Source organism: Oncorhynchus kisutch, linkage group LG18, assembly GCF_002021735.2.
Source record: "Oncorhynchus kisutch isolate 150728-3 linkage group LG18, Okis_V2, whole genome shotgun sequence".
In the NCBI taxonomy this organism is placed as follows: Eukaryota; Metazoa; Chordata; class Actinopteri; order Salmoniformes; family Salmonidae; genus Oncorhynchus; species Oncorhynchus kisutch.
The window spans coordinates 66,043,386-66,054,322 of NC_034191.2; the positions used below are offsets into that span (position 1 = coordinate 66,043,386).

Genomic DNA, 10,937 nt, shown 5'->3' on the forward strand with positions numbered 1-10,937 from the left:
TCAGATACATAAGATGGGACATGGATACAGATATATAAGATGGGACATGGATACAGATACATAAGATGGGACATGGATACAGATACATAAGATGGGACATGGATACAGATACATAAGATGGGACATGGATACAGATACATAAGATGGGACATGGATTCAGATACATAAGATGGGACATGGATACAGATACATAAGATGGGACATGGATACAGATACACACATACAGAATGAACCAGTTCATGACAGCCATACAGTCAGATCATAGTACATGATTATAGACAGGCAATAGACAGACAGGTCTTTGAATGAGGCCTCTGGATATGAAAGTCATCTGTCCTGGGTCCTACTCAGTGCAGTCTGTTGGTCTGGAAAAGGGCAAGTCCACAATACAAAGAGACCAGTATAATTCAAGACAACATACAAAGTCAGGGAAAATGGGATACTGCTTTTTTTTTGGGGGGGGGGGGTATAGGTCGTCAATTCCAACGGACTTTTAATGGAGGATGATGACAGAAAAGCAGGAATTCCTGATTTCAGAAAAAAGGGACATTTCAGGACAAATCCCATCCCTGAAGTCAGCTGGCTGCACCATTCCTCCTTGGCAAAACAAAGAAAATTAGTTGCTGTAGAGGAGAGAGGCCTTACTGTATTGTTAGCTGTGATCTACCCTGAAAGCATGTTCCTTACACTCTCCCTCCCTCTCTTCGGGTCCAACTCTTTCTTTGTTGTTCTCTTCTCTTTCTCTCCTCCTGTTCCATCTCCCTAGTTACTCCCTCTCCTCACTGAGGGCTTTGTGTTCTCTCTGGCCCTGGCCACTCGTTTCCTTCCTTTCCTTCCTTCCTACCTACTATTCTGTGATAGCGTCACCTCCCTAGAAATGTTATTTCCCAGGGACAGGCTGCAGTAAAGTAGAGGCTGCTGTTGTGCAACAAATTCTTCTCTAGGACCCCAGCCCACTAACTCTACAAAGCTACACACAGGCTGTCTTGTGCACAAGCTTTAGTCGTGAGATACCTAAGGAGCAATGAAGATACCGGGGCCCATATCCACACAGCATCTCAGAGTATGGAGCCCTGACTAGAGGGGGGGGGGGGGGGGGGGGGGGTAGAAGAGGAGGGGTGCTGATGAGCCCCCTTCCTGCTCCCTCTAGCCTGCTGCTAACCAGTCCTAGCATAGAGCCCTGACTAGAGGGGGGGGGGTAGTTAGAAGAGGAGGGGTGCTGATGAGCCCCCTTCCTGCTCCCTCTAGCCTGCTGCTAACCAGTCCCGGCATGGAGCCCTGACTAGAGGGGGGGGGGGGGGGGGGGGGGTAGAAGAGGAGGGGTGCTGATGAGCCCCCTTCCTGCTCCCTCTAGCCTGCTGCTAACCAGTCCCGGCATGGAGCCCTGACTAGAGGGGGGGGGGGGGGGGTAGAAGAGGAGGGGTGCTGATGAGCCCCCTTCCTGCTCCCTCTAGCCTGCTGCTAACCAGTCCCGGCATGGAGCCCTGACTAGAGGGGGGGGGGGGGAGGGGGTAGAAGAGGAGGGGTGCTGATGAGCCCCCTTCCTGCTCCCTCTAGCCTGCTGCTAACCAGTCCCGGCATGGAGCCCTGACTAGAGGGGGGGGGGGTAGTTAGAAGAGGAGGGGTGCTGATGAGCCCGCTTCCTGCTCCCTCTAGCCTGCTGCTAACCAGTCCCGGAAACATAAAATCCCCCTGATCTTATTTCCTGACCTGGCTTGTAACTTAGCTGGATCACTCCACACTCACAGCATGGAAACCTCCTGTTTTATACCTGTACCTAGCCAAGGTTACACTCTACTGCTGGTTAGTACCTATACTATTGTGTAATATGGTTACAAACCCTACTTTCCTCAACTTTGCCCTACCTATGCTAGCGTGTGTGTGTGAGACTTGTGTTTGTGTGTTTGTAAACGTGTTCTCTGAGGGTATGTGTGTTTGTGTAAGTGTTCACTGTCAGAGGTTTGTGTGTGTGTGTGAGAGTTGCAGTGTGTGTGTTAGGGATTAAGAGATTCCCTAGCAGTGAGTTGTCTGCTCTTCAGGTTTGGCATCATGCTGCAGTCTGTCTCACAGCAGCCAGCCAGCCAGCCAGCCCTCACCTCAACAGCCTCAAAGGGTGTGTGTTCCCTGTGAGATTTGCAGTGTCTATGACTTTGGCACCATGATGTGGTGTGTCTATAAGCAGTACGCCTACCCAAACCTCTACATAACCCTGCATCTGGAGGTCAGAACCACAGATATAGAACCAGATTACCCAATCCCCAAATCCTAACCAATAGGGGTAACCTTTAGCAAGACCCTTTTCTGCTCCCTCACTCCATCACTGCCAAGAGCCAATTCGATCAAAGAACTCCTTTACCCAAAACAGCCAGCAGCCAATTAAATCACAGGATTGCCTAACCAATTTCTGCAAGAAGCCAATCAGATTACAGAGCTCATCAAGCGCTGCCAGGAGCAATTCAGATCACAGGGCTTATTAAGCAGTGCTGCCAACAGCCAATGGGATGACAGGGTGTTGTGAGGTAAAGGAGTTTATTACATTACCATCAGTGACAGGCTAGCCAGGGAACTAGATTAACCCAATGAAACCCTGGCACAGATTCAAGAAACACTTTGTCTGGCACGAAACCCCCATTGTAATACAGTGGCTTGCGAAAGTATTCACCCCCTTGGCATTTTTCCTATTTTGTTGCCTTACAACCTGGAATTAAAATAGGATTTTGGGGGGGTTTGTATCATTTAATTTACACAACATGCCTACCACTTTGAAGATGCAAAATATTCTTTCTTGTAAAGTAATAAGACAAAAAAACAGAAAACTTGAGCGTGCATAACTATTCACCTTTTGCAGCAATTACAGCTGCAAGTCTCTTGGGGTATGTCTCTATAAGCTTGGCACAACTAGCCACTGTGATTTTTGCCCATTCTTTAAGGCAAAACTGCTCCAGTTCCGCTGACGTACAGCAATCTTTAAGTCATACCACAGATTCTCAATTGGATTGAGGTCTGGGCTTTGACTAGGCCATTCCAAGACATTTAAATATTTTCCCTTAAACCACTTGAGTGTTGCTTTAGCAGTATGCTTAGGGTCATTGTCCTGTTGGAAGGTGAACCTCCGTCCCAGTCTCAAATCTCTTGAAGACTGAAACATGTTTCCCTCAAGAATATCCCTGTATTTAGTGCCATCCATCATTCCTTCAATTCTGACCAGTTTCCCAGTCGATGAAAAACATACCCACAGCATGATGCTGCCACCACCATGCTTCACTGTGGGGATGGTATTCTCGGGGCATTGAGTGGTGTTGGGTTTGAGCCAGACATTGTGTTTTCCTTGATGGCCAAAAAGCTCTATTTTAGTCTCATCTAACCAGAATACCTTCTTCCATATGTTTGGGGAATCTCCCACATGCCTTTTGGCGAACACCAAACGTGTTTATTTTTTTCTTTAACATTTTTCTTCTGGCCACTCTTCCGTAAAGCCCAGCTCTGTGGAGCGCACGGCTTAAAGTGGTCCTATGGACAGATACTCCAATCTCCGCTGTGGAGCTTTGCAGCTCCTTCAGGGATATCTTTGGCCTCTTTGTTGCCTCTCTGATTAATGCCCTCCTTGTCTGATCCGTGAGTTTTGGTGGGCGGCCCTCTCTTGGCAGGTTTGTTGTGGCGCCATATTCTTTCCATTTTTTTATCAAGGATTTAATGGTGCTCCGTGGGATGTTATAACCCAACCCTGATCTGAACTTCTCTACAACTTTGTCCCTGACCTGTTTGGAGAGCTCCTTGGTCTTCATGGTGCCACTTTCTTGGTCTTCATGGTGCCAATTTCTTGCAACACCACTAAGCTCCTTGCTTAGTGGTGTTGCAGACTCTGGGGCCTTTCAGAACAGGTGTATATATACTGAGATCATGTGACAGATCATGTGACACTTAAATAAAGTCCACCTGTGTGCAATCTAACTAATTATGTGACTTCTGAAGGTAATTGGTTACACCAGATCTTATTTAGGGGCTTAATAGCAAAGGGGGTGAATACATATACACACACCACTTTTCCGTTAAGAATTTTTAGTACATTTTTGCAACAAGTAATTTTTTTCATTTCACTTTACCAATTTGGACTATTTTGTGTATGTCCATTACATGGAATCCAAATAAAAATCAATTTAAAATTACAGGTTGTAATGCAACAAAATAGGAAAAATGCCAAGGAGGGTGAATACTTTTGCAAGGCAACCTAGGCTGCTTCATGCTAGAGAGATGATTTTACTATGCTGCAAGCAGTCAACTGGTATATGCAATGAGAGTTCTCGATACATTGTCAAACATAGACGTCAATTCCTTGTAATATTTCCTCATCCTACATGATGACTGTATGGGAAAGAAAAAGTGAGAGATTAGTCTGTTTTGATTCCTGTGCTCAACCACTGCAGTGATGTGTTTTCTGGCTTTCACTATCACACACAGGCAATCTTCTGTGTATTACAGCATGTGCTACTGTGTACCAGTGTGTGTGTTAGCTTTGAACAGATGATCTGGGGGCTCTCTCACTCACTAGCCTTATCAGTGTCTGTTCTATTGTCGAGAGGACCACTGATACGAACACTGTATCTCCATTTCACAAGACCTGACAATCTCTCTGTCTCAGAACCTCTCACAGAATATGCCAAGTGGAAAGTGAATGCAACAGGCACTTGAGTGATAAGCCATGAGCATGACAAATTAACTATCGACTAACCTGTCAGGACAGGAGCGAGTGTCATTGGAAACAGTGATACTAACTTACATACAGTAGCCTTCCATGTAATATCACAGCAACTCTCAATAAGATATGGACCAAACTCAATGACCTTGAGAGCATTCTGTTTGGGAAATAATTCAAGCACGGGCTATTATTTATTATTATTGTCCAAATCTGAGCATTAATAGAGAAGAAAATCACTGATCCTGAATTCATGTTGATTTAGAGAATGTATTTGTAGAGTAAGTAGTAAACCCTTTTTTCCTGCTATGCTCTGTTTCTTCCTTCTCCTCTTCCCTCTCGTCTCTCTCCTTCTCCTCTTCCCTATCGTCTCTCTCCTTCTCCTCTTCCCTATCGTCTCTCTCCCTCTCCTCTTCCCTATCGTCTCTCTCCTTCTCCTCTTCTCTATCGTCTCTCTCCCTCTCCTCTTCCCTATCGTCTCTCTCCTTCTCCTCTATCGTCTCTCTCCCTCTCCTCTTCCCTATCGTCTCTCTCCCTCTCCTCTTCCCTATCGTCTCTCTCCCTCTCCTCTTCCCTATCGTCTCTCTCCCTCTCCTCTTCCCTATCGTCTCTCTCCCTCTCCTCTTCCCTATCGTCTCTCTCCCTCTCCTCTTCCCTATTGTCTCTCTCCTTCTCCTCTTCCCTATCGTCTCTCTCCTTCTCCTCTTCCCTATCGTCTCTCTCCTTCTCCTCTTCCCTATCGTCTCTCTCCCTCTCCTCTTCCCTATCGTCTCTCTCCCTCTCCTCTTCCCTATCGTCTCTCTCCCTCTCCTCTTCCCTATCGTCTCTCTCCTTCTCCTCTTCCCTATCGTCTCTCTCCTTCTCCTCTACCCTATCGTCTCTCTCCTTCTCCTCTTCCCTATCGTCTCTCTCCTTCTCCTCTTCCCTATCGTCTCTCTCCCTCTCCTCTTCCCTATCGTCTCTCTCCTTCTCCTCTTCCCTATCGTCTCTCTCCCTCTCCTCTTCCCTATCGTCTCTCTCCATCTCCTCTTCCCTATCGTCTCTCTCCTTCTCCTATTCCCTATCGTCTCTCTCCCTCTCCTCTTCCCTATCGTCTCTCTCCTTCTCCTCTTCCCTATCGTCTCTCTCCTTCTCCTCTTCCCTATCGTCTCTCTCCCTCTCCTCTTCCCTATCGTCTCTCTCCTTCTCCTATTCCCTATCGTCTCTCTCCCTCTCCTATTCTCTCAATTTTTGCCGCTGTAGAAGTTAGCCACCTGAATCATGTCTATTTGTTTGGTGGTGTAAACATTAATGTCTTGTTTTAGAACCATTTCATGCTGCTTACTATCAAATCTATGATTATAACTACAGTATCTCTAGCATCTCATGTTGAGGGTATATTCCCAATCGTCTTAGGCAGTGTTAGATAACGTAATCAGATCTTACGCAATGATAACCAATAGAATTAGGGTTAGGATATTTTAGAGGGTATTGACCGCCTTAGTAATGTAACGTACCATCCACAGTACAGGTGTGCTGTGAATACTACAGGTATGTTCTCGCACTATAAACCAATGAGATTACTGTACTAGGCCTATACGGCTAATGAACAACAGGATAGATAGTATGAGAGAGGTAGAGACAGAGGGGGATAGATCGTGAGAGAGAGAGAGAGAGAGAGAGAGACAGACAGCTACAGAGTGATAGAGAAAGTATGTGTAGGGTAGTGTACTCAGACAGGCTTCTGCAGGCTGCTTAGGAAGCTGTCTATCTGGTCCTGGGGATCTCTCCGCCCAGGTGGGCCAGGTAGGGTGTACAGCCCTGCGAACAGATCAAAGGGCATCGTCGCCGCTCCACCCCCCTCATACTCTGTCAGGATTTCACATGCATACCTCAGGGCATTGATGATCTGAACACACACAGAAAAGTCAGTAAACGCCAGGTCATCAAGACAGTGAAATACTGCCTCCATGTGGTACTTATACGAACTACACCACAGTTTCTCTCTGGAGACTGACTGACATATGGGAGCCAGTCAATCACCCCTTACAGAGCGAATAACTGCATCCAGTGGATGTTGGCAAAGAAGTTCCCCAGGGCCAGCAGTGTCCAGCTGCTCTGAGGGCTGACACAGACCCTTCCACTTCTGCTGCAGCTCCTCCATACTGATTGTCTCCTGGGAATAGGCTAGAAACATACATGGAGAGAGGATTAGCTTGGTTCCTCTCAATTTTTCAACTACCATGGACAGTTTTAATAGGGGCAAGCTAGAGTACCAAATATGAGTGAGGAGGCCTGGTGTCATTCTGTGGGTTACTGACTATCTGTTTGTTTAGGACCTTGAGCAGGCCTGGAGTTAGTCTGGTATCTGTCTTCTGTGTGGCGACAGGCCTCTCCAGCCTCTCCTTGATTGGTAGAATGTCTCCTTTGGACAGGGCAGAGAAGTACCCGATATAACAACAACAGATACACTTTAACAAAACAATTTCACCTTACCCTGCCCATTATCCCTGCTCAGATACTGGGTAGTTACACAGCCAATGTACGACCACCTGTACCATAAAAGCCCCGTTCTCTTGGTGGTCCTGTAGCGGGTTTTATATGTACCACAGGAGAACCCAGAAATGAAGAGCGACACCACGGCTGTCTTTTTGGCTTTTATGTTGATCTGCAATAGTATTGTAAAAGACAGGACAGGAACACATCCGTCCGAACACATCCGTCTCCAATGCACATTTGACAAGTTGTTCTTTCTCTCTCTGTGTTTTCTCAGACTCAAATCACATTCATACATAAAGCCATAATGTATAGTATAAAATAATAACCAGTCCTTAATACAACAAATGCATCCTCTTAATTCTTAGACAATAGAACCATACCTGCAATAGTGTTGTGAAAAGACAGGACAGGAACACATCCGTCTCCAATGCCCCATCTGACAAGCTGTTCTATACAGGAGCATGAAGAAAGGTAAAACACATATCCTGTCTCACATCCCCAATACATTAATAGGTGCTTTCAGTGTTGACAGTACCAAAATACAACTCATGTACAAAAACCCTTTAACACAAACAAGTTACAACATAAAATCGCCTCTATCCCATTTAGACCTTAGAGAGCCAAAACTACATCTCCCATAATACAACGCCAGCACCAGTCGGCAGCTCAGCTAACAGTCTGCATCACAGAAAGGCATGCTAGCTAGCAACAGCAGCACTTTTTGCACTCTGTAAACTACACTGCTCAAAAAAATAAAGGGAACACTAAAATAACACATCCTAGATCTGAATGAATGAAATATTCTTATTAAATACTTTTTTCTTTACATAGTTGAATGTGCTGACAACAAAATCACACAAAAATTATCAATGGAAATCAAATTTATCAACCCATGGAGGTCTGGATTTGGAGTCACACTCAAAATTAAAGTGGAAAACCACACTACAGGCTGATCCAACTTTGATGTAATGTCCTTAAAACAAGTCAAAATGAGGCTCAGTAGTGTGTGTGGCCTCCACGTGCCTGTATGACCTCCCTACAACGCCTGGGCATGCTCCTGATGAGGTGGCGGATGGTCTCCTGAGGGATCTCCTCCCAGACCTGGACTAAAGCATCTGTTGGTGGATGGAGCGAGACATGATGTCCCAGATGTGCTCAATTGGATTCAGGTCTGGGGAACGGGCGGGCCAGTCTATAGCATCAATGCCTTCCTCTTGCAGGAACTGCTGACACACTCCAGCCACATGAGGTCTAGCATTGTCTTGCATTAGGAGGAACCCAGGGCCAACCACACCAGCATATGGTCTCACAAGGGGTCTGAGGATCTCATCTCGGTACCTAATGGCAGTCAGGCTACCTCTGGCGAGCACATGGAGGGCTGTGCGGCCCCCCAAAGAAATGCCACCCCACACCATGACTGACACACCGCCAAACCGGTCATGCTGGAGAATGTTGCAGGCAGCAGAACGTTCTCCACGGCATCTCCAGACTCTGTCACGTTGGTCACATGTGCTCAGTGTGAACCTGCTTTCATCTGTGAAGAGCACAGGGCGCCATTGGCGAATTTACCAATCTTGGTGTTCTCTGGCAAAAGCCAAACGTCCTGCACGGTGTTGGGCTGTAAGCACAACCCCCACCTGTAGACGTCCCGCCCTCATACCACCCTCATTGAGTCTGAGACACATGCACATTTGTGGCCTGCTGGAGGTCATTTTGCAGGGCTCTGGCAGTGCTCCTCCTGCTCCTCCTTGCACAAAGGCAGAGGTAGCGGTCCTGCTGCTGGGTTGTTGCCCTCCTACGGCCTCCTCCACGTCTCCTGATGTACTGGCCTGTCTCCTGGTAGCGCCTCCATGCTCTGGACACTACGCTGACAGACACAGCAAACCTTCTTGCCACAGCTCGCATTGATGTTCCATCCTGGATGAGCTGCACTACCTGAGCCACTTGTGTGGGTTGTAGACTCCGTCTCATGCTACCACTAGAGTGAAAGCACCGCCAGCATTCAAAAGTGACCAAAACATCAGCCAGGAAGCATAGGAACTAAGAAGTGGTCTGTGGTCACCACCTGCAGAACCACTCCTTTATTGGGGGTGTCTTGCTAATTGCTTATAATTTCCACCTGTTGTCTATTCCATTTGCACAACAGCATGTGAAATTTATTGTCAATCAGTGTTGCTTCCTAAGTGGACAGTTTGATTTCACAGAAGTGTGATTGACTTGGAGTTACATTGTGTTGTTTAAGTGTTCCCTTTATTTTTTTTACAACTCTTAAGTTACATGTTTCAATAGTCTCACACTCCATATTAACATTATCTTCAGCATTAACCTTGGGATGTTTTATTTATTTGACGTTATGGACTTCTACAAAGGAGTAATCTGCAACCTTTCTCTCAGTGTTTTCTCGGACTGAGGAGAACGGGAGCTACGGGTAGTACCAGGGTGTTAGTAGGTGATGTAAGCACCCAGATGAAATAAAATACATTTAATGAAACAAAACCTCATTCAGCTTCTGTAGCTGCCTACCTAACATCAACAGGCAGCACCAGTAGCGCAACTATTAAAAATAGACACCAAAAGTAAAGTTCTTGGCGATCATAGCGATCGGACTCCCCCTTGTCTGAACTTGGAATATTCCTGTTCGCGGGCTTGGACCACTGACCCTCAAACGGGTTGTCCTATTCTGATCGTTTGAAGTTTGATGGGCGAACCTTTTTAACTCTCCTACAGTCCAGTCACATGCAGGGAGGCTGTAGCCTGTACTTACGTTCTGATGGCAGCTTTGGTGAACTGTTTGAGGATGTCTGGTAGTTCAGTGGGGGATGTTGATTTGCTGGGAACAGTACATAGTATCTGGAGAAGTCATTGCTGGGAAATAAATGTTATTCAAGCTGTGATAATATTGTAGCGACCCGCACAGACAGCTGTGTATTATGTGTTAGGCTATTAGTGGGTTGTGTTGTACTTACCAGTGTTCGCAGGGTCCGACATGCCAATCAACCTGCTATCTGCCAATCACGGGAATGCCTGGAATGTTCTGTTGCCGGGCATCCTGGCGGTTGGTGGAGTGGCGTGGCGTGGAGAGGGGCTGGGCTGGGCAGGGGGATGGAGAATTGGAAGTTAAGACCAGGTTTAGCCATTGTTCTCTCTCTTACGTCTGAGCTTCACAAGAGAAGGTCACAGTATATTTCATTTATTTGGCGTGGGCTACGGCCAAACAGTAGCCTGTGTAAATTTGGGTTAATAAACCGTCAATTCATAAACTCAAGCCTCAGTCTGGACAATTGTTCCTTTATGATCTAGTCAGGTCATTACATTGGTGTCAGAAGTAAAAACGTTGTTAAAAGTTAGCCAGCTAGGTAGCTGACGTCTGTGGCTAGCTATCGTAGGTGAGAACGGGGGTTGAAAATGCTTCGAGGGAATCCGAAAGTAGAGGTAGGGGACGATTATGGCCAAGGAGGTGTGTGTGTGCATGGACGTCGGAGGATCTGGCTGAGGAGATCGCCAGGGCGTCGGATCCCAGAGGCCGCTTGAGGGAGGATGTTAGAGTGATGGCGGCTGAAGCGGGCATGAGTCCTTCGTCGACTGTGTTTCGCGCGGATTGTGTTGGGTGGACCGAAGGGGTGACGTCGACGCGGCGGGACAAGGAATTTGGGGTTCAGGATGTAAATAAACATGGTGGCGCCCAGTTCCCGGCTGCGTCCGTATCAGTTAAGACCCTGAAGTATTCCGGTAAGGCGGATTGGGAAGCTTTTCATGCTCAGTTTGA

The 10,937-nt window shown here is 46.8% G+C and overlaps 1 protein-coding gene across 1 annotated transcript; it reads right to left on the minus strand.

The window, feature by feature from the left end:
• Positions 1-5,878: 5,878 nt before the first annotated feature.
• On the minus strand, positions 5,879-10,078 carry LOC109909671 (ropporin-1-like protein). Its single transcript, XM_074933771.1, is given in 7 exon segments — positions 5,879-6,581; positions 6,662-6,674; positions 6,723-6,779; positions 6,781-6,859; positions 6,990-7,143; positions 9,926-9,988; positions 9,990-10,078. Coding segments are annotated over 7 exon segments (588 nt in total). The 5' UTR covers positions 10,035-10,078; the 3' UTR covers positions 5,879-6,404.
• Between the last annotated feature and the right edge of the window lie 859 nt (positions 10,079-10,937).